At 37.8% G+C, this 21,097-nt stretch overlaps 1 protein-coding gene across 1 annotated transcript; it reads right to left on the reverse strand.

Annotated features, from left to right (window-relative positions):
• Window positions 1-73: 73 nt before the first annotated feature.
• On the reverse strand, window positions 74-20,951 carry mospd2 (motile sperm domain containing 2). The gene is made up of 15 exons (XM_014468881.2): window positions 20,814-20,951; window positions 20,678-20,735; window positions 20,130-20,285; window positions 18,682-18,768; window positions 17,549-17,703; window positions 16,637-16,697; window positions 16,447-16,485; window positions 16,225-16,349; window positions 14,696-14,869; window positions 8,112-8,227; window positions 2,892-2,985; window positions 2,685-2,781; window positions 2,007-2,127; window positions 1,432-1,534; window positions 74-625 (listed from the first exon to the last, which is right to left on the reverse strand). Exons 1-15 carry the CDS (start codon window positions 20,844-20,846, stop codon window positions 473-475), a joined length of 1,572 nt encoding a protein of 523 aa, XP_014324367.2. The 5' UTR covers window positions 20,847-20,951; the 3' UTR covers window positions 74-472.
• Between the last annotated feature and the right edge of the window lie 146 nt (window positions 20,952-21,097).

A 21,097-nucleotide genomic window follows, 5' to 3' on the forward strand; every position in this document is an offset into this window, starting at 1 on the left:
GAATAAGGAGGGTATTTAAATGCCGTCTTGACATTCATAACAAAGACTTGACCAAAAATAAAAACAGTAAAGGTTGAATAAAAAGGGTTTATTTTATAATATGTTGGTTTAAATAAATTTTTTGTAGATTCACAAATTACAAAAAAAAGCTCTACATAATCCTTAATATGACTAATCTTTCCAACAAATTCTAATAAATGTTATTAATTTAAATTATGTTTTCATGATCAGCCACAACAGAATCTATCAATCCGTTACATTAACCTAGTAGGCAGCAGAACAATCTCTTAGCTCCACGTGGGCCGACATGTCTCGATAGTCAGCTCTGCTACTCTTCAGGGCGGCAGCCAGTGGGACATGGGCGGGTTTAGCAGAGGACCAGCGTCCCATCAAGTGGTCAACTGTGGCCCGGCTGGAGCCGTCAGCGCCTCCTGGAGGGCTGACATACGCAGGTGGAGGGGCCGGCGGCAGGTCAGCTCGGTCGCTGAGCCGTACCCAGCAGGTAGAGACACAGCAGGTTCAGCGCTAGCAGGACCAGCACCAGCCCAGTGAGAACCTTCTGCACCCACAGACATGAGTTCATTTTCTGCTCCAGTCGAGAGTTGCAGGCCATCACTCGCATAAGCTGGTAAAAAAAAACAACAACCCATGAAACAGCTGAAGTTAGGGTGGGCTGCATATCACAAATTTATCAGCAAAAAATATTGCTTGCGTATGAGTCGTAATGCATTTGTGCTTTGTATGCAGGTGGTGTTTGTTTAAGGACGCAGAGGAAATTAAAGTGTTCTGCTGAAGTCATAAAGAGCCTGTGCTGCCATGCATCCAAGAGGTTTTACTGCCACCATATCAGCTGAGCCATGTCTGTTCTTTCAGGCAGGAAGTGTGCCGATAACAGGAAGTCTACAGCAAAGTCTCAGTTTAATCCAACTGAGCTCATGCTGAATTCAGAAAATTTGGCAGCATTTTTAAAACACTAAAGTTAAGGTTAAGGTAAAAATCTATATTATGTAGTGAATTAACCCTTATATTAATACCGATGATGCTAAAGTACGTGTCAAATGTCGATACAGTTTGTCTCAATAGTAACCAGAATTTTTATTTTCCCCTTAACATAAATAATCGACTGCCTCTGTCAGGAAAGGCTAGAAAAATAAACATTCTAAATGATTATGATAAAATAGGCTGCAGGCATTTCGTTTGATCAAATTTGACTTACTTCTGGGATGAAACAAACAGCAGGCATCATGCAACATTCGACTGTACTTAGCATTAATAACTTTTGAGTCTTATCTGAATGAGCTGGAGCCTAAGTCTGCATGTGTCCTTAGTAAACTGCAACGGTAATGGCACCTATGCCTTTAGCTTATGCCCAGTGATGCATGCGTGATGGCAAAGTGGTGACATTCTGAAAATCCTGGCATCAGAACTCACCGCCGTGCTTAACTCCTGCTGCCCATTGGTCGATGGCTCCCCCAGGCTGTCCCTATGAGGGGCGGCTGCTGACTTAACACTGTCCAGAACATGACAACGCAATCTGCAAGAAGGTCAGAGTCCAATGAGCAGATGTGCAAAACCAGCTCCACTTGATCAAAAAGGTACTTAGAGATTGACATGAAAACATGTAAAATGTGTTGGATAAAAGTTTCTCTCAAGGATTTTCAGAGGCAAGAAATAAGAGCAGTAAGTAGAAATTTGGATTCAAATTAACTCTGATATATAGACTTAGTATGATTAATTCCTACTGAATTAGTCTACTCTGACATGTAAATACAGCTTAGTAAATTAGAAAGTTATGAAAAAGTTGATTTATTATAGGAATTCACAATGGATAAGGTCTTGCTGCTCATTTATGGATGGATGGAAAGCATACAAGTATTAACCGTTTTCATTTGCATGTTGATTTTTTTTTCTTTTTCTTGATGCAAACTTGCAATTATGTAATTGTCCTTCACTCTGTCTACATCACATTTTATCAACAGGAGCAATAAAAGGAAACAGATACACACCGGTGCTCCATGATCTTGTTTTTTTGGACTTCCTTCCAGAACTGAGTGAGTTCCTGTGATCCAGCATTTTCCATTTCTGCAGCCATGATCAAAAATCTGTCTTGTGGAGAGGCCAGGGATCCTGCACAAAACCCATCAATAAAACCATTTAAGTCAACTGTTATGGTTGATTTCGTAAAAAGTGGTGAGAGTGGGTCTGGAATTTCATGATTTTTGCTGGTAACACAACTTTTAATAAACCAAAGATATCAATGAATTGTTCTGTGATATTAAATGTGAGAATTACCTGGAAAGTAATATAAATCAGTGGCAATAAAACTGACTTAAATTACTGTTTGAAAAGATTTTGTAAGGAAAAAAAATAAAAATAAAAATCTCAAGACAACAGCATAAAAACCAAGGTAACAGCCAGGTTTGCTGATTCTCCTCAGATATGCTCAGCACATCAAACCTCAAACCGACGTGTTGGCGTTTGAAGGTTGCACTGTGGTTCAACTCTCTGTCAGCTACCTGACTGTTTTGTTTTGGGAGGGAGCGATTCTTTTATCTCACCTGAAATATGCATGTGGGGCAAAGAAAAAGTGACTGCCTGCACTTTGGGAAGGTAACGCAGAGCAGCGTTTGATTATTCTAAAGCTCAGCTGCTGCGGATAGCGTGCAGAGTGTTAAGTGCTGTACCTCCATGCAAGGACACCACTATGTCCACCGAGGCCCCTGGTTCACAGCGGCTGCTGCTGGGCTTCACTCGGTACTTCTCGGGCGCCGTGGTACGAACCTGCGCACGCAGAGGCACGGGGCTCGTTAATTAGATGAAACGTTTTAATTCATTACCAAACAATTTGATGGCTCCCTCATAACGCCAGAGTGAAATGATTTCACAATTACCTTAAAAGCCACCTGATTTTTGGTGACATTGCTCAGAATAATAAGGCATTTCTTCTCGTTCTCACCGGAACCAAAGCTGAGCTCCTCAGAAGGACTGAAGCAGAAAAGAGATGAAAAAAAAGGGGGTTATGTTACAGCAACTACAGCACACACACACAAAAAAAACAAAAAACATTTGAATCAAAACCAGAGGCTCATATCTTAGAAAATGTGGCAAAAATACAAAAAAATAAAAAGCATCGGTTTTCATTTGTTACTCCACACGCTTTGTTATTAAATCTTATTACATTCCGTTCTGGTGCATTTCTCGTTCCTTGGCGTCTGTGAGGACTAATTATCTGGGGATATGAAGCTTTTCCTGTTAACCACCATGCCTTCCCTAAGGGACAGTTTCTGTGGAAATGTGCTATAAAGAATGAAAATGGAATTTCTTTGTTTATATATTGGCTACAAACTATATTTTGCCTCACTGTGAAGGGAGGAAAAAAATAAACGGCTCCTGACTATTGATGTGTCATTCAATATTCAAGAAATAAAGATGCGAAGAAAAAAATTCTTGATCTTAAACTCAGTTGAATGAAAATGGTATTCATAGCACCCTCCATACTTATTGGCCCCATGGCTGAAGTGTTCAAAAAGCCATACATACAATTTATCTTTTATTAGAGCAATCTAATTCAGCACTAAAAGTTTTGTAAAAATGACACCCTTTGCTAATCAGACCAAAGACATCCAAAGACTATCATACAAAAAAGAAAAACTTGAGCACAACCCATTTATTATACTTGGCCAAATAAAACAAGTGATTCGTTTAAAAATGGTTTATATTCTTTTCTTGCTAAGAAAAAAACTGAAGCAAGACATAAAATATTTAACTGTACCCAAAGTGTCATTCAACATATTCATCTTTTTTTCTTGCCAGAAACAAACTCAATGGTAAATTTGCTTTTTCACTGCAGAGTTTTTTCACCACTCAAATTACAATACTGAATTTTTCAGTGTACGACTATACTACAGTGACAAAAATAATTAATTCGCCTTAAAGCTGTTTTTGTTTCACTAAAAAAATATGAAGATAATTCAAAACAAGACTGCTGGGTATAAGTCCATGAACTTTCTCTAGTGCTGCTCTTAGGTTATGAGTTGTTCAGCTGTTGTCCAGTTGAAATTAACAGGAAAAAAATAATAATTGTATGTTGGTTTTAAAAAATCTACCAACAAAATTAAGCTAAACATTAAAATAAACTACATAGTTGATGCAACTTTCATGAAAAAAACAACAACAACAACAACAAAAACCACACACACACACAAAAGTAAATGTTCCCATTTAAATTTCTGAATTTGTCCCAAAGGAGAGTTGATTAACAGATGGATACTTTTGTTTATTGGAGCAGAAAATCAAAATTTGGTATGAGATGAACTGCCAACAGAATAGAGCAACAAATTTTATGGCCAAGAGGAGAAAAAACCCCCAAAAACCCAGTGGCTTATAATTTAGGCTTGACGTTCTTTTTGCTTTCCTTGTGATGAGGAGAACCTAATTTGTCCTCCAATCAAGTTTACAGCAGTCCAATTTGCAGGGCATGTGATTAGACCGACTTGGCTTCAGTGCACAGTGAACACTGGCAACCTAAGCTTTGCAAACAAGAAAACCAGTATAATATTTAATATTTTATTTAAATGCAGCCTAGTTATGTTCCATGGCCTAAAACTGCCAAGAATAAAGCATTTTTTCCCCCTCTTCTTAATGGCCTTGTGTATTCTTTTCTCCCTTCAAACAGCTGTAGAAACGCGCTCAGAGCGAGCCTAGGAACCTCTGGCAAACACAAGATCAAAGACCACTACTCTCTTCTGAAGCCCCCAGCCTTGAATTAAAAGCTAACAGAGCTCCGAAGTATAACTGCATTTAAGGCTCGGTTTAATCGGTTTATCTCTATAATTCACAGCTCAGAGGAGTCAGAAATCCTCACTTCAAAGCCGCCACACAGTGGAAACAGAATTCGGCTCACATTATTCTTGAAAATGACATTATATAGTGCGAGGTAAAAATAAAAAAAAAAATAGTTGTAGTAATTGAACAAACTGATCTGAATGTCAATGAATGTTGGATTCGGTAAATAATTGAAACAAAAGAAGTGCTGCAAAAATATTCAAATTCCTATGAAAATGTTCTTTTTTAAGTCTTTGCTATATTACATGTTGGTGCAACACAAGTTGCCCATAATTGTGAAATGGTAGAGTGCTTTTATTAAAATATGTTTTTATTAAAACAAAAAAGATTGCTATTTTGAAATCGGAATAATTTTCTTCCACTTGACAATAACAAAAAGACGTATTAAGGTTTGTTGTTGTACAGTGAAAAATGCTTTAAAAGGTCAAAGAGTAAGCCTACTTCTGCAAGGCTTTTTATGAAGGACTATGTGCTGTGAAGGAAAAGAGGATCCTGGCTCCCCTGTTGAGTGGTAATTAATTGCTTGCCAGCGTTTCTCAGTAGAATGGGTTTCAGTGTTTGATTTACAACGCCAACTCATTTTTAATCAATGAAAGATCGACTGGAAACATCCTGGATTCCTGCTCACGTCTCACTGGATCAATCAGGGCAAAAAGGCAGAAAAACATCAATACTGACCTGAAGCGTCAAGTCGGTGTGTGAAAAACTAAACTTTTTGCCACCAAAAGAAGAAAAAAAAAAAGAAAGTAAAAAGTGTAAATATTTGTTTTGTGCAACTATTTTACTCCATCTATAAAGCAATCCATTTTATTATAAACATTTCCTTCAAATAGTTTTAGAATGATAATATTTGGCTACTGGGAATTTGTTCTTCATATTTTGTGAGCAAAGAACAAAAAACATAAACTACTAAAATAACAATTAGCACCAGGGTAAAGAATAAAACAATCATATGGTAACTAAGATGGCCACCTTGGCTTCAGGTCTTACAAATGAGTTTTAAATCCAGCATAGAAGCACATTACAACACAACCCGATTACAGCTGGTGATAAGATCCAGATAGGTGCTATCGTGCCTAACCATTAGTGCTGTTAGGTAAAAGCAAACTAATACGTTCTGCCCTATTTGTGCTGTAATGAAGCTGCAAGGAGAAATTCTGCAGGGGCCAGAACAAACACACAGAAATAGGTTAAAACTCACAAAGGGATTGTGCAGTAATTGTGCGTTCAGCATGTATTGTTTCAGGTTTAGATTTAGCATGCGAGCCCGTATGTTCAGAGAATAATGAAGTCATCTTCTGAAGCATTTCTCAGAAGATGACTACAACACGGTCAGATTGGATAAATTAATATGTCCCGGTCTTATTTTTAAAATGTGGGCAAAGTTCAATCATCCTTCCAACTGACTCACACAGTTAAAATCAACCTCACCAAAGCTATGCAGAAGTGTGGATGATTTTGTTCTTTTCTTTTATAAACAAAGCACTTCCCTTTTTGTTCTTTTTCACTCTCCAGTTCTTTCATACCTACTGCTACAATTACTGTTATATTCATCAACAATGAGCACAGTCATTTTCATATGCGACCTTCATTTGGATAGGAACGGCGGAAAATTTCCATGACAGTTTTGATATTGTCACGCTCAAACGCAGATGAGAAAATTGCCTTTGTGAGACTTCCTGCTTTTGTAGGTGTGATGAAAGCAGTTTGATGTGTCGATAGTTGTGCACATGGAGTCACGAGCAAAACTGGCTTTGCCGCAAATATAAATGGAACAGCCTTTCTATTTCATTTACATGTACAGCGGATATGAAAAGCGTAACCACGACTGTTGAAATGTCAGGTCTTAGGGACTCAAAGGACAAGAACACCAGAGTAAATTATTTCAAAGCTTCTTTGTCTTTAATATAACATTTATCTGGTAAATACTGGTACTGAAAAATCTAACAAATCTATTAGAAGCGAAGAAAATAAGTGTAGTAACTGGTTGCAAAAGTGTTCACATCCTTTACTAGTACTTAAATTAACTATTCAATCAGTTTCAGCAATCAGAATATTTTATATCCACTGTATATAAATATGGATTAAATATGCTGGATTGACCTGCTGGAAAACTAGCAGCAGCATATTTATATTCCCACATGGGTCCATAGCATGATGATTCAGAGTGACAGACAGCTACGCTCTCTGATCCATCAGTTTCTTGTCAGTCTGCATGACTTCACACTTTCTCCTTAAGGACTATTTGTTAAAAGGAAGGGCAAAGACGGAAAGGACACAAGCTAAAAAAAGAAAAAAAAAAGGTTTTTCTTAGGTAAAGATCAGGTAAACTAATCATGAAGTAAGCATCCAAGATACACTGTAAACTTTAGATTTTAGAAGTTGATCAAAATTACAATAGACTAACATTAAAACAATAAATATTCACCAAGAACTACGTTTAGTCTATCTTTAAAGATCCAAACTTAAGAGTAAAACAAGACGACAAAAAAAGCTGCAGTTCGTCCCATGTGGTCTGGGTTTTTATCCATTTAAAATATTTATAAACATCTACGGCACTCAACCATTAACCACCCTTGAAAACTGATCACTCTTACTTGAGAGAGGTTTGACTGGCCTACCAGGTCATGTCTGCATGTTTGCAGCTAACAATAGTCACCCCACTGTTGCCATCTCAGTGACATTCTTGCTATAGTTAGCAACATTTCAAACAAACAAAAAAAAAATGGTATTGCCCAAAATTGGAATTGAAAGGTCAGGCTTTTTATAGTTCGGTAATCGGCGGTCAGCCAGAAAACTGCAATTGTTGCACCCCTAGTGATTACATATGGATTATATCCGCTGATCATAAAGAAAAGATTATATCCAATCAATCTACAATTAAGATATTGTTTGTTTAAAATATTAAAAAGGAGTAGTTCTGGTTCTAGAGGCCTTACAAAAATATTCACACCACTGGATCCATGTTTTTTCATGCTACAACCACAAACTCAAATGTATTTTCTATGTCCTCCCAACTCCCAAGGAATAACCCTGTATTTAGTTGAACTCATCTCCCAGTAAACCCTGACCAGTTCCCTCATATCCCTCCTGAGAAAAAGCCATGATGCTGCCTCCTTCACGTTTCAAGGTGGGGAGGACATCTGCAAGTTTATGTGCTCTCTTAGTTTCCCATGCCATGTATCCTATGGGAGACTAATAAATTATCTTATAAATAATATACACAGTCGTCACAACAGAAAGTGAGAAGATAAAGCGGGGCCTACCTAACATCTAGCAGAAGACCTTTGAAGGTGGTGAGTGGCTTCCTGACTCCTTTCACTCTCACGTTTGTGTCTCTTTCACCATCCTCTGACCTTAAGCTTTCTTCTAGAAAATTCACCTGAAATGGAAAAGACCACATAATTAGAAAACACACAAAAGACATACTGTAGAATGTAATCATCGAAACCTCGCCTAGCACCCCTTCTCAAATGAAATGTTTGACCTTTGACCTCCATGTAGGTCACTATGAGTTAGTACAAGAAATCACAGTCAACTTTAATTAATAAGCTACTCTGTTAAAAAAAAAAGATGAAATGTCGTTGTTACCAGAATGAAATACTAATAGAGGAATTTTATTTTTATTTTATGGATGCACTCTCAGTCCGAGTCCTGAACTTTGCTCCTGGCAGCATCCAGAGGGAATGGAAAAATAAAACCAAGCATATCCATGAAAATAAGGAACCAGTGTGACTCCGCAATCTCATGACTTTTGACATAAAAAAAAAAAAAACATCCTCATGAACCAAAGTAAGTCATTTGGGATAGAGTCATGAGATACCTCACACGGGGGAGCAGCAAAAGGCTCCTGAACTTTGACCCAAATCCTTCCCAGTCAGAGCACAGACCACAGACCACACAAAGGCTGACTGGACAGACAGACGTGTTACATGACTGGCTAAGCCTTTAAATATATGGATGCTTGAGCCACAAAGAATGTACGGTTGATGGGACGGTGAAAACATCAGGAGACGGTAAATGAGAGTAAAGGAATGGGCCAGTCGAGGGAAATACGTGAGCAAACACTGCTGACTCAAAGGGGAACTGTGTATTCCCAGTTCATAAGCTACAAAATGTGCAAGGTTGTGTCTCCCTTTCATGCAACTTAATCAAAAAAAAAAAGAAGACGTCAAGAGATTGTCAGCTTCCAGTTTGATTATTTATTGAATTTCAAGAGAAAACTCAACACAATTATGTCAGAATCAAATATAAAGTGATTTGAAATGTATAACAACTTCAAATTAGAGGGAAAAGTAAATGCTTAAAGTAGATTGCACCTTATTACAGATACTGGAATTAAAAGTACAATGTAGTGATGAGAACAATCATTGGCCCCATTTCTGACTCCCATAATACAATTTCAAAAATCCATTATAGATTAATAGGGAACAAAAATAGAGGGGAATCTAATATGAGAAACAAATTAAGAGGCTATAGCAGAATGAATAAATTAAAGATCACTATAAAAGAAAGACATTTAAAATGCTACTTCCATACATTGCACAATATAGGAAATGCAAAGACAACTGACTTGTATTTGAAATGCACATGGTCAAATATCCTTCTTTGTGCAATACAAATTAAGGCACACAGCAACATTGTCAACACTGCTAAAAACTTTCAAGTTTCAGACTTGGCTAGAGATAATATCTGATTGTAAGGCACACAAGGCTTACATTAAAAAGCAGCTTCAAATGGCAGGTTTGATTAAGGATTAAGTGCTAGGGGTTAATAAGTTGGTCTACTGTAATATAACAGTAATTATCTTAGTAGTTATTAATCGGGAGGTTAGATGAGACAAATAATGTGAAATATTTATGGACATCCGGGAGTGTGCTGACCTTTTATAAAAGCTAATTAAACGTACGTCTCGCTTACATCAGCATTTCAAAGGCGTGCAAAAAGAAAAAAAAAAAAACAACCAAAAAACAGCCTATTAAAAAGGCATCATCCGATAATCACAAAGACGCAAATTTGTTGGGGCCAAATTGTAAATGTGAGGTCCATGATGGGCGAAGGATTGGGCTTGTATAGGAGTGGTGGTGGCAACTTGGGTCGACCTTAGCGGGAGGAGTACTCATGTCACATGAGTACAACCTGCCTCTCCAGTCTGCAGAGATCTTCCACACATTGAGCTTCTGCTGTGGTTGTGATCCTAAAGCGCTTTACCACAGCCACCCCTTGTTTCCGCAACCAGAAAGGAAAACAAAACAAAAAGAAAGACAGAAAATTAGCTTAAAGAAGCCATTAAGCTATCAGCTCAGTGCTTCTGGACCTCAGAGGACCTCAGGGGGCAGACCGATAGTTGATGTGGGGAAAGTGGAGGAGTGACTGAAAGAGACTTTTATTTATTTAGGCAAGATGGATTAGAAGGAAAAGAATTAAATGCTGTACGGAATGTGCCAAGACGAGCTCAAAGCGCCAATAGCCTGTTGTAGCAACACAGAACCACATGTTAAGTCACATTTACGGCAACAAATACAAACAACAACAATAAAAAGCCAACACTTTACATTAACACTTTTATGCTAAAAAAGACCAACTAAAACCCTGACCTGTCTGTCAGCATGAAATCTTTAATTTCACCCTTTTCCTTTAACTGGTCATCCTTGTTTTAAATACTTATATCATTTATAAAATATGGGTTTAGGTATGACCCTATAAAGTACCAGAGTAATGCAGCGCTGCCCCACCGCCGTTGCCAACTGCTGGTCAGTTGACTGAAAGAGGCTTCTACACTTTTCTCTCGTTTTTCCTGCCTGTCTGGAAATACTCTCAATGCACAGAATCCTGCTGTGGAAACTAAAGAAGAGCTTTCTCCGCTATTGGAGGTAAAGCTGTTTTAAAGCTACAGTTGCAAGTAATGAACAGCACATATGTTCTAAATGAGTAGATACATTAATTAACAAGCTATTATTAGCTTGCTTTATTTCTATTAAGCGCAAGGACAAAATGCATATGATTCTCCAGAATAAAAAAAACTGAAAACTTTGACTAAATGCCTCTAAATAGGAATTACTAGATAATACTACAGCTATGAATGAGGACGCTTTCCGCCAAGAGGAGGTTGTTAATAACTGGGTGGCTGTGATTTGGTGATAGAAGCAGCTCAGACTACTATGGTAAATGGTTCCAGTTTTCAGACAAGCTGCTCAGTGACTTTTCACCCTGAATATTCAGGGAACGTTTATTAGATCATCTGACAGCCTTATTTATAGCCTTCCTTCTGACATGCACTCGGGAATGATTATTTTGTTTCTGAGGAGTTTCCTAAAAGTGATTGTGTAACTATATTTTGACAAGCTAGCGAGAAAAACATCTTCCTCTTCCTGGCCTGGTTGACTGATGCGTAGAGGGCTATTGTGCTTTTACATAAAATAATTATCTCAAAATATCCTTTTGCCAACTTGTACTCCTATTGTGTATCCATGTACTTAACAGTTGCATATTGGTTTCTGTCTCTCGGTAGTCTGATAAATTATGGAAATAAATGGCCATCAATAAATCTCATATACGATTTAATTATACTGTGTGCATTCTTTTTCAAACGTTTTCCATCCCATTTTCTTTAAATGTGGTTTTGATCCCTGTTTGGATCAGTCAATTTATGAAATGTTAGAGATTAACTCCGAGCAATCTCCTGCTGGTAGAAATTACCAGTCAAATAACTCGGTTGTCAAATTAAACATAAAAAGTACAAAATGAGAAACAAATGGGTTTCATAATCCATGTGAAACGTCTCGCGGGAGACAGGGACTTTCTGGACCAAAAAGTCATCAAACAATACTGCAAAAGTACAAAACAGCCCTGATGACTCAAATAAAATAAAAAATATTTAAAGACAGCAATGTAACTTTTAAGAACAAATAGGATTTTTTCCCCTACGAAGAACACAGGCTGAGGCTCAAACCTCAGCCTGTAGATTACACCTAGGATAACAAGTAATTGATGTGACTTGTTTTAAAAGTCTTAATCTCTTGTGAATAATCAGCGTGGCAGCTTTTTAACAATTGGTTCATTGTTTGTTCAGTAAAGCTTTGTGGGTGTAGCTCTGGCTACCATGGTTTGTCTCATGTAGACTGCAGGTCAACCTGCTGTTTGTCCACATATTTGTGGACATATTACAAAGCCTGCCTCTCTCTTTGTAATTTGAATCCTATATGAAGCTGAATATAGCAGTCAAAAACTTACAGAAAAATGAAAAAAGTATAAGTTTAATCTGTTTCAATTACTACAATGTATATACAGTACAACATTGTAGTACTCACTTGTGTGTTGCAATTCCAGATTTTTCCAGACTTGATTTTCCAGAGTTCCTTGCAATTTTAGCCAATTTGTAAAGTATAAATACCTTCCATATGAGTTTATGGAAAATGTCCCTAAAGACATACACATAGATAGATGCATAGTAAAAATGGATGGATAAAATGATAAATAGAAAGAGGAATGATAAACAATAAGCAGAGTGATGGACGGACAAATGGATGGTTGGATAAAAGATCACTAGAGAAAAATACGGACTGATGCACAAAGACAAATCTTAAGAGAGTGACGGAGAAAAAGAGAAAAAGTCTGGAAACAAAATATTTTTTTTCCTATACTCCCATAATACTTGTTCCACACTAATCCAAAATTGGAAAAATTGGAATCATATTCCAGAGTTTTACAATTGCGTAGAGACCCTGTAAATGTGTCCACCTTAACGGTATCTCATTTATTACTTTACGGATGGCTTTCATAAAGCATCTTTTAGGACAAAAACGAGAAAGGAAGAGTAAAAATATCATGACAGGAGATCTGGGTAATCCTGATGGGGAGTCAGAAGAGAATCTGTGCCATACATGACACGAGCTGCAGGCTGTCTACATCCAGGGTGCAGCACTGAAAAACCATACTGAGAGGAAGGCGACAGCAGCTTTAACATTTCCAGGGTGCAAGCCGTCTCAGTGATGGCGCTTCATGATGCAGGGAGGAGGAATCTTGTGACAGCATGGAAGAGCTTAAGTAACAGACCCTCTGTGGACACCATGAGGAACTGAAGAGCAGCAGCGTGCCTGTGAAGGCTTAGCTGGATTTAATGCAAGCCAAAAAAAATCCTCTAAAGAACAAACTCAATAGACACCATGAAAAACAGCTTAATGATAATCACATAGCCGGCCTGATTACACTCTGAAATCTGGAGGTCCTGACTAAAAACACGACATGGGGAGTTTAAAATGTGCAAAGTCACAACCTGGTCACCTCTGTCTGAAATTAGTCAATCTAAAAAATAAAACCGGGTGCTGCTAAATGTGTCAGAGTCAAATAATCACACTTAGTTCTCAATCATATAATACACTGCCTGGCCCCAAAAAAAGTCGCCACCAAAAAATGGTCACACTCTCTAATATTTTGTTGGACCGCCGTTAGCTTTGATTACAGCCCACATTCGCTGTGGCATTGTTTCAATAAGCTTCTGCAGTGTCACAAGATTTATTTCCATCCAGTGTTGCATTAATCTTTCACCAAGATCTTGTATTGATGATGGGAGAGTCTGACCACTGCGCAAAGCCTTCTCCAGCACATCCCAAAGATTCTCAATGGGGTTAAGGTCTGGACTCTGTGGTGGCCAATCCATGTGTGAAAAAGATGTCTCATGCTCCCTGAACCACTCTTTCACAATGTGAGCCCTATGAATCCTGGCATTGTCATCTTGGAATATGCCCGTTCCATTTGGGAAGACAAAATCCATTGATGGAATAACCTGGTCATTCAGTATATTCAGGTAGTCACCTGACCTCATTCTTTGGGCACACAATGTTGCTGAACCTAGACTTGACCAACTGCAGCAACCCCAGATCATAGCACTGCCCCCACAGGCTTGTACAGTAGGCACTAGGCATGATGGGTGCATCACTTCACCTGCCTCTCTTCTTACCCTGATGCGCCCATCACTCTGGAACAGGGTAAATCTGGACTCATCAGACCACATGACCCTCTTCCATTCCTCCAGAGTCCAATCTTTATGCTCCCTAGCAACCTGAAGCCTTTTTTTCTGGTTAGCCTTACCGATTAGAGGTTTTCTTACAGCTACACAGCTGTTCAATCCCAACCCCTTGAGTTCCCTTCGCATTGTGCGTGTGGAAATGCTTTTGCGTTCACAATTAAACATACTCCTGAGTTCTGCTGTTGTTTTTCTTCGATTTGATTTGATCAAACGTTTAAGTAATCGCCGATCACGATCATTCAGGATTTTTTTCCGACCACATTTCTTCCTGGAAGACGATGGTTCCCCACCATCCTTCCAGTTTTTAATGATGCGTTGGACAGTTCTTAACCCAATTCTAGAAGTTTCTGCAATCTCCTTAGATGTTTTCTCTGCTTGATGCATGCCAATGATTTGACCCTTCTTAAACAGACTAACGTCTTTTCCACGACCACAGGATATGTCTTTTGCCATGGTTGTTTAAGAAATGAGGAGTTACTCATTGCATCAGCTGGGGTTAAATAACTTGTTGCCAGCTGAAAGATAATCGCCTATGCAGTACCTGTCCAATAGGAGGCTTGTACCCATTTGCTTAGTTAAATCCAGGTGGCGACTTTTTTTTTGGCCAGGCAGTGTACAATACAACTCTGACTCATCCAAAATCAAATTCATACTTGCAATGAGGTCCAAAGCATAACTCTAGAAAACACATGAGTCTCATATACTTATGCAATTATAATTTTGCAAGAAACTAAAAGAATTTCTTTTTATCATCAATAAATCTTTTTATTTTTCATAGCAAAAATAAAAAGATTTACTTGATGTATTCACAAAACAATTTACCTTTTTAGGCTTTGCCACGATCTCGGAGTTGAAGCTGGACTCGAGGGTGTCTCTGCTCTCCATTTCACCCTCTTTGCTCTCGGCGTCATCATCGCTGGCCATCGGCCCGTTCTCACACAGCGGGGTTTGGAAGTCATCGTCTGGAAGAGGCGGGTATGTGTACTTGAACTGGTCCTGGAAGAAACGGGGCACATCATCTTGCTTACTGCAAATCTGGCATGTAAAGTGCAACTGATGGATTCCAATTTATAATTATGATATATTATTTCTAATTAAAACAGAAAGTTATTAACTTTAAACGTGTCAGACAAAAGAAATTGCAAAGGGAAGAAGGTTTATGATGTAATGAGGTTAATAGATTCACAAAAACTACATGACCCATAATTTTGTCATTTTTACAAGAGAAAAATATACACTTTATCAGTTTTTAGCAATTTCTAAAATATTTCAACATCATATCAAAACATGCAGAACCCCGCATAATTAGTCGTAGTTATTGAATTTTTTGTACATTTTGTCACATAAGACCACAAACCTACATGTCTTTTTGTGTGATTGCATACATCAGAGCAACATGAAGCAGGACATAACTGGAAAATTAAGGAAAAGAGCTTCATGGTTTTCCAAGAGTGTCCATGGACAAAAATATGCCATGCAGTTGTATTTTAATTATATGTCATTTAATCTCAGTATAAAAGCAGCTGTTCTGTGAAAAACCTCAGAGGTTTGTTAGAAAACATCAGAGAACAATTAGCAATATGGAAACTAAGGAGCATAGCAGACAAGTCAGACGTAGAAATTATTCAATCGAGCTAAATAACTCGGTTGTCAAATCAAGCATAAAAAGTACAAAATGAGAAACAAACGGATTTCATAATCCATGTGAAACGTCCAGCGAGACGTTTCACATGGAAATGTCAGGGAGAGAGTTGAGGAAGTTCAAAGCAGAGTTGGATTACAAAACAATACTCCAAGCACTGAACAGCTCACTGAACACTGTTTAATCCATCATCCAAAAGCGAAAAGGACGATGCACATCTGCCAACCCAACGACAGGTAGAAAACAAGCTAACCTGGCAGGACAGGCAGGTTATTATTGTTAATCAGAAAAGCAGCAAACCAGAACAACCAAAACATACAGTCAAAGATGCAACAGAGTGTTTAGAAAGCACATTATTGAGCTAAAATGGCCTAGTCAAAGGTCAAACCAAAATCCAATTGAATATCTGTAGAACAAGTTAGAAACTTGTCCTTTTATTGCCAATGGAAAATTGGCAAAAAGAATTTCAGTGTCTAGATGTGCAGCAGTAATTTCAGTGAAAGATTCTACAGGATATAAATTTGACAGATATTAGTAAAAAATTTAAAATCCTTGTCTCATTCTCTGTCCACATCCCACTAAAATACATTAAGGTTTGCTATTGTGATACATTTAAAAATGTGAAAAGGTTTAAGAAGTAAGAATACTTTTGAAAGGCTAATTAATAGTCATTTGATATAATGGAGTGAAGAAAAACACAGGAGCATACCGATCCACCCAGGTGAGGCGGCAGGTACTCTGCACCAATATATGTGTGAACCTCAGCTTTGCTTGCAAACTTCAGCTTTGCAATGGCTTCTGGACCCAACCAGGACTTCACAATCTTCCATGCAGCTGTAACCAGGATATACGTTTAAAAATCATGTTTTTAATGAAGTCACAGTGCAGCAAAAATCATCAATCATCAAGAGTCAAGTAGACCCTTTCTCACCGTTCATGATCCAAGGCATTTCCACTATGATCATTTTAGCTGAAAAGAAAAAGACAAAGTTCCTTGATAAAACTACTGTGTTCTTTTTGCATATTTAACTTAAAAGCAGCTGCAAAGATCACAAGCAATCTGTAATTGGAAGATAATATCTTTGGTATATCAGAATATCTTTTAGTGTTATGTTACTTACATAAAAACTTTGGATAGTATACTTTGAAGCAATTGATGACATACTTTACAAAGTCCATGTCCTAAAACAAAGAAAAATAATTATAAATTAGGAGATTCACAAAGGAAACAACCTCAAAAGTATAAAGTAGCACATAAAAATATGCGGAAGAAAACGATTTTGACAGGAGGATGTTTGTTCTCATTTGATCGCCTCTAGATCTGAAGTTACCCACTAAGGTTTAAATAAAAATTTATTGCAAGTCTGTTTGAACAATTTTCAACACTTTTCAACATTGACAAAAAAAAAAAAAAAGAAATCTTGGGTCTCTGCTGTTTATTGAACTATATTAAAACTATTTTCAAGATTTCTTCTGCAGCTTGACAAGTTTCATATGGTGGTTCTTCTTCTACTGTCTATGCTAACTGAGTTGATCAAACTGACTGTCCGAAAGGCCAACAGGAAGGATCTTAAGGCCTTGGCGAGGCTCCATAATAGGCTAGAAGCCTCACTCTTTTGCAGTGGACTCACTCCTAAGCCCTAATTAGATCACACTGACTGGATCTAGCGCAGGTCATCGTGGGCTTCAAAAAAACCCCACCTCATGTCTTTCTCATCTGTTCTTCTAAACAAATAATTGTATGTCATGTCTCTATAGTTGCTTGTGTTGGGTAATGACAAATTTAACAGTCCTTTCTCCGGGCGTCACTGACTGAGAGAAAGTAAGTGAAAGGATTAGACAGTCAACTCGAATTGACCATCAGGATTTAAAGGCTACTTTAATCTTCAACGTGTTAAAAACCACTGAAGAGCTTGCCGTCTTGCTACATCCTCTCACAAATGCCAAGAGATATAACCATATGAGATGCTCTTTTTCATAACAAAACTCCAGCTGAGCTGAAAAACAATAAAAACACAACAGGCTGGACTTACAATATTGCTAAAGCCAGACTCCGTCATATCAAACACTACGGTGAGAGGCATCCCGGGCTCCTTCTTTGCATACTGCTCCAGCCAGAAGGCGACGTACTTCTTCTTGTCCACGACTGTTTTTGCATCCTTGATGTGCAGCTTCACCTTAAACCAGACTGTATGCAAAGAACAGGATCTGTTTTATTTCTTAAAACAAGTCAGAAATGCTCAAATACCTCTTTCATGACAACATAATGGCTGAGCCATCAGTGCACTAGGCATGTGTTGGCAACCGAGATTTTGAAGAGCTACAGTCTCTAGATGTTTCCACCACTGCGTGCCTTGATTTAAATTCCATTTCATGATATGCAGGAGGAAATGATACAGAGACCAAAATTTTTTCTTAACCGCATGTAGCACACAGCTAAGTAATTTTGTAATTTTGAGTAATTTATTTGATTTGGTACAGAAATGAACATTTCTGTAAATGAGCCAGAATTAGCCAAAAGGCTATTTTTCATCTATTGTCTCTGGACAACAAACTACCTGTTGCTGTGCAATGGTGGTTAGAGTTGGTTAAAAGTAACATGCTATCATTTTCCTTTACTTACAACAAAGACAAGGTTAGATGTTTGAAAGTGTTCTAAAAGTAAAATATTGACAGGAATGGGATTGAAACTAAAGGAGCACCACCTGTCGCTCTCAATAATGCAACACTAAGGCGTTAGTGTTACCTTATTGAGTGTTAGTGTATATTAGTGCTCTAAGAAGAGCACTAATATAACATGAAACAAAATTCTTAGTAATAAAATGTTTATGTAAAAACTACTATTAAATTTATTCCAGCCTTTTGCTTAAGCCAAAATAACTAAAAAAATTAAGAGATAAGTAAGTCTTAAGTGTAAACATGTTGGAATATTTGATCTGTAACAGGAGTAATTGTTGCTCTTCTATTTAAAATGAAATCAATTAGATATAATTTTTGTATTCAAAATAATAAAAAAATATAATATAAAATTATGGCATAAATAAACAGCTTTTGTCCAAAGGTATTTATGTCCCATAGCATAAATATCATGGGACTTCTACTCAAAAAATACAATGGGAAAATTCATATCATTCCAGTGTAAGGATGTATTAGAACGTGTGCGTACAGAGTTTGTTGCCTTCTCTGTCGTAGCCATGGAGGAAGATGGCACCGCTCTCAAACATCCACCTGGGAATGGTGCTCTCACTCACGTCTACAATGAAGAAAAACAAATTACTTAGGATGGGGCAATCATCAGACAGAGATACAGGCAACATGACAAGCAAACAGTAGAGGCAGTCCGGATGGTGTTGGTTCCCCAAAAATTCAGATTTAGAGGCATTCGGTGTTACATTTGGCACATCCTATACATTTGGCACATCCAGAATGGAAATTTAAATTTAAAAAATGCTCCCCAGACTCCTCGCAACATCCTGGAGACATAAAGCCACACATTTATAAGCTCTTTTTAAAAGTTGAAGCTAAGAACTAACAGCATGTCGACTGAGTCCTACATCCACATCCCAGTGGCCTGAGGCACTAATGACTCAAATAAATCACATTTCCTAAAACAACTCGAAGAAAAATAGAATTTGCTGGATTAAAAGGCCAGCAAACAACAAGTCTTTCAAATTTCTCAGGGGAAACAGAGCGCATTGTTCTCTGTGGTAACTTATGCATGGAGATATGGCTGTTTAACACACAAAGAGACTCTGTTTTTCTGAGATAAGCACAAGGGCAACCACAGATTTGTGTTAGGAGCTTGCAACACATATGCCAATGTCAACATTTCTACTTTGAGCAAAGCTGGATGTTGAACTTCAGTACGTTTGAGCGCTAGCATGAATGCTGTCTACCACAACCTGCCTTTACTGTTCCTTTTCTCCTTTATTTAATTTCCTCTAGAGTTTCTATATTTATACTTTATGCCAGTAAGCTGTAAGTTATTGAGTGAAATGTCAGATTTCTTGCTTTTGCACACAATCTTGGCCAGTGAAGCTGATTCAGCTGAGAATTTATTTATAAATTTATCATCTCCAGATTTGGGTCCAGTTTCCTTTTAGAGAAAAATTTTCATAGTGCTCAAAAGTGGGTTACTTAGAACAAAGAACTTTTACATTGCTCAAACTTTAAACACTATAGAAGTGCCAGAAACAAACTTTGCTCCATTTCAATATAAAACTAAAAAGTGAGTTTGAGATTTCTGGTTTTCGCACCAAGCAAAACGTTTGGCATTATAACATCAGCTGTTTAGTTTATTGGTACAGCTAGGAGGTAAAAATAGGCAAAAAATGAAATTATCCAATGGCAAAATAGAAAGACTTTGAAGTCAAGTAAATTTCTTTTTACTTTTTAATTATTCTGGCCTTGGTGTGTTGTAAGTAAAACAAAGGATGTAAGTTACCACTAAATTTAAGCTTTTAGAATTAAGTTGCAGTTTTAAATTTTAAAGTACCTGCGTAATTGACCTGTGTATCATTTCAACAGCATTGCAATGCCCATTAAAACAAAAAAATATGTTTCTTTTGACATAAAACTCTTTTGACGATTAAAACAGTTATTCCAGCTTCTTACCATTTATCCCAAACTCTTTTCTCCATAGTAGACTTTCATCTATCATCTTCAAGGTGTCATCAACAACATACATTCTCCATGTGAGGTAGGCTTCCACCAGAGCATTGTCCTGCTCAATCCTCTCCACATCCCTGGGGTCATACTTATCTGTTGAGTCTACAAACACAGCACAAGTACTCGATCACATGACGTTCAAGCAGGTCAGGCAGCAGGTTTCACTTTCAAAAACTCACTGACTTTAACTGTTTTAAAACTTTAATTGTTGATGGGAGTCCATAATAAACCATATCAAAGTCCCACGGGAGGTCAGAAATGTTGTATGTCTGGGGTGTACAGAACTGTGCTCCAATTAGAATTTAACAACTTTGTTAAATTTTAATTGGAGCCCTTCACGTCCTTGTTGAAGCTTAGCTGAGCAAATAAGCACAAATACGAATAAGTATGCAAAACAAAAGTAACAATGTAATAGATCCAAAAAAAATCGTCTAAAGGAAAATTAATATCCAGTGAGAGAGTTAATATCCACTTATCCACAATAACCGTGTTACCTTTGAGTAACTCATTCTTGAATCTCTGCCTGATCTCCACTATTTTCTTCTCAAGGTCCTGTCAAAACAGAGTTTGTTCGGGTTAGATTCAGGCTTGGCTGTTGCGGAATAAACGGTTCTAACGGTCATCAACTACCTGGTCTCCTTGCTGCGGTTCATGCTCTGCCATATTCAGCTGTCCCTCCGCGGCTCTGTGGTAGTTCCGCGTTGTTGGGGTTTTTTTTTTTGTTGTTGTTGTTCAGGCTGCTAAGTTAGCAAACTAGCTGCTCTGAAGAATCACTGCTTAAAGTGTGAAGCTGGGATCCGGACGGTGCCATTTTGGCTCCATTTGTGGCCACGCCTCCGAGGGCTGTTTTATTTATGCGTGCGGAAAAGAGAGTTAGAATGGAAAATTGTCTTGACGCTGACATTACAAAGATT

This window comes from Xiphophorus maculatus, chromosome 7 (genome assembly GCF_002775205.1).
Source record: "Xiphophorus maculatus strain JP 163 A chromosome 7, X_maculatus-5.0-male, whole genome shotgun sequence".
Lineage (NCBI taxonomy): Eukaryota > Metazoa > Chordata > Actinopteri > Cyprinodontiformes > Poeciliidae > Xiphophorus > Xiphophorus maculatus.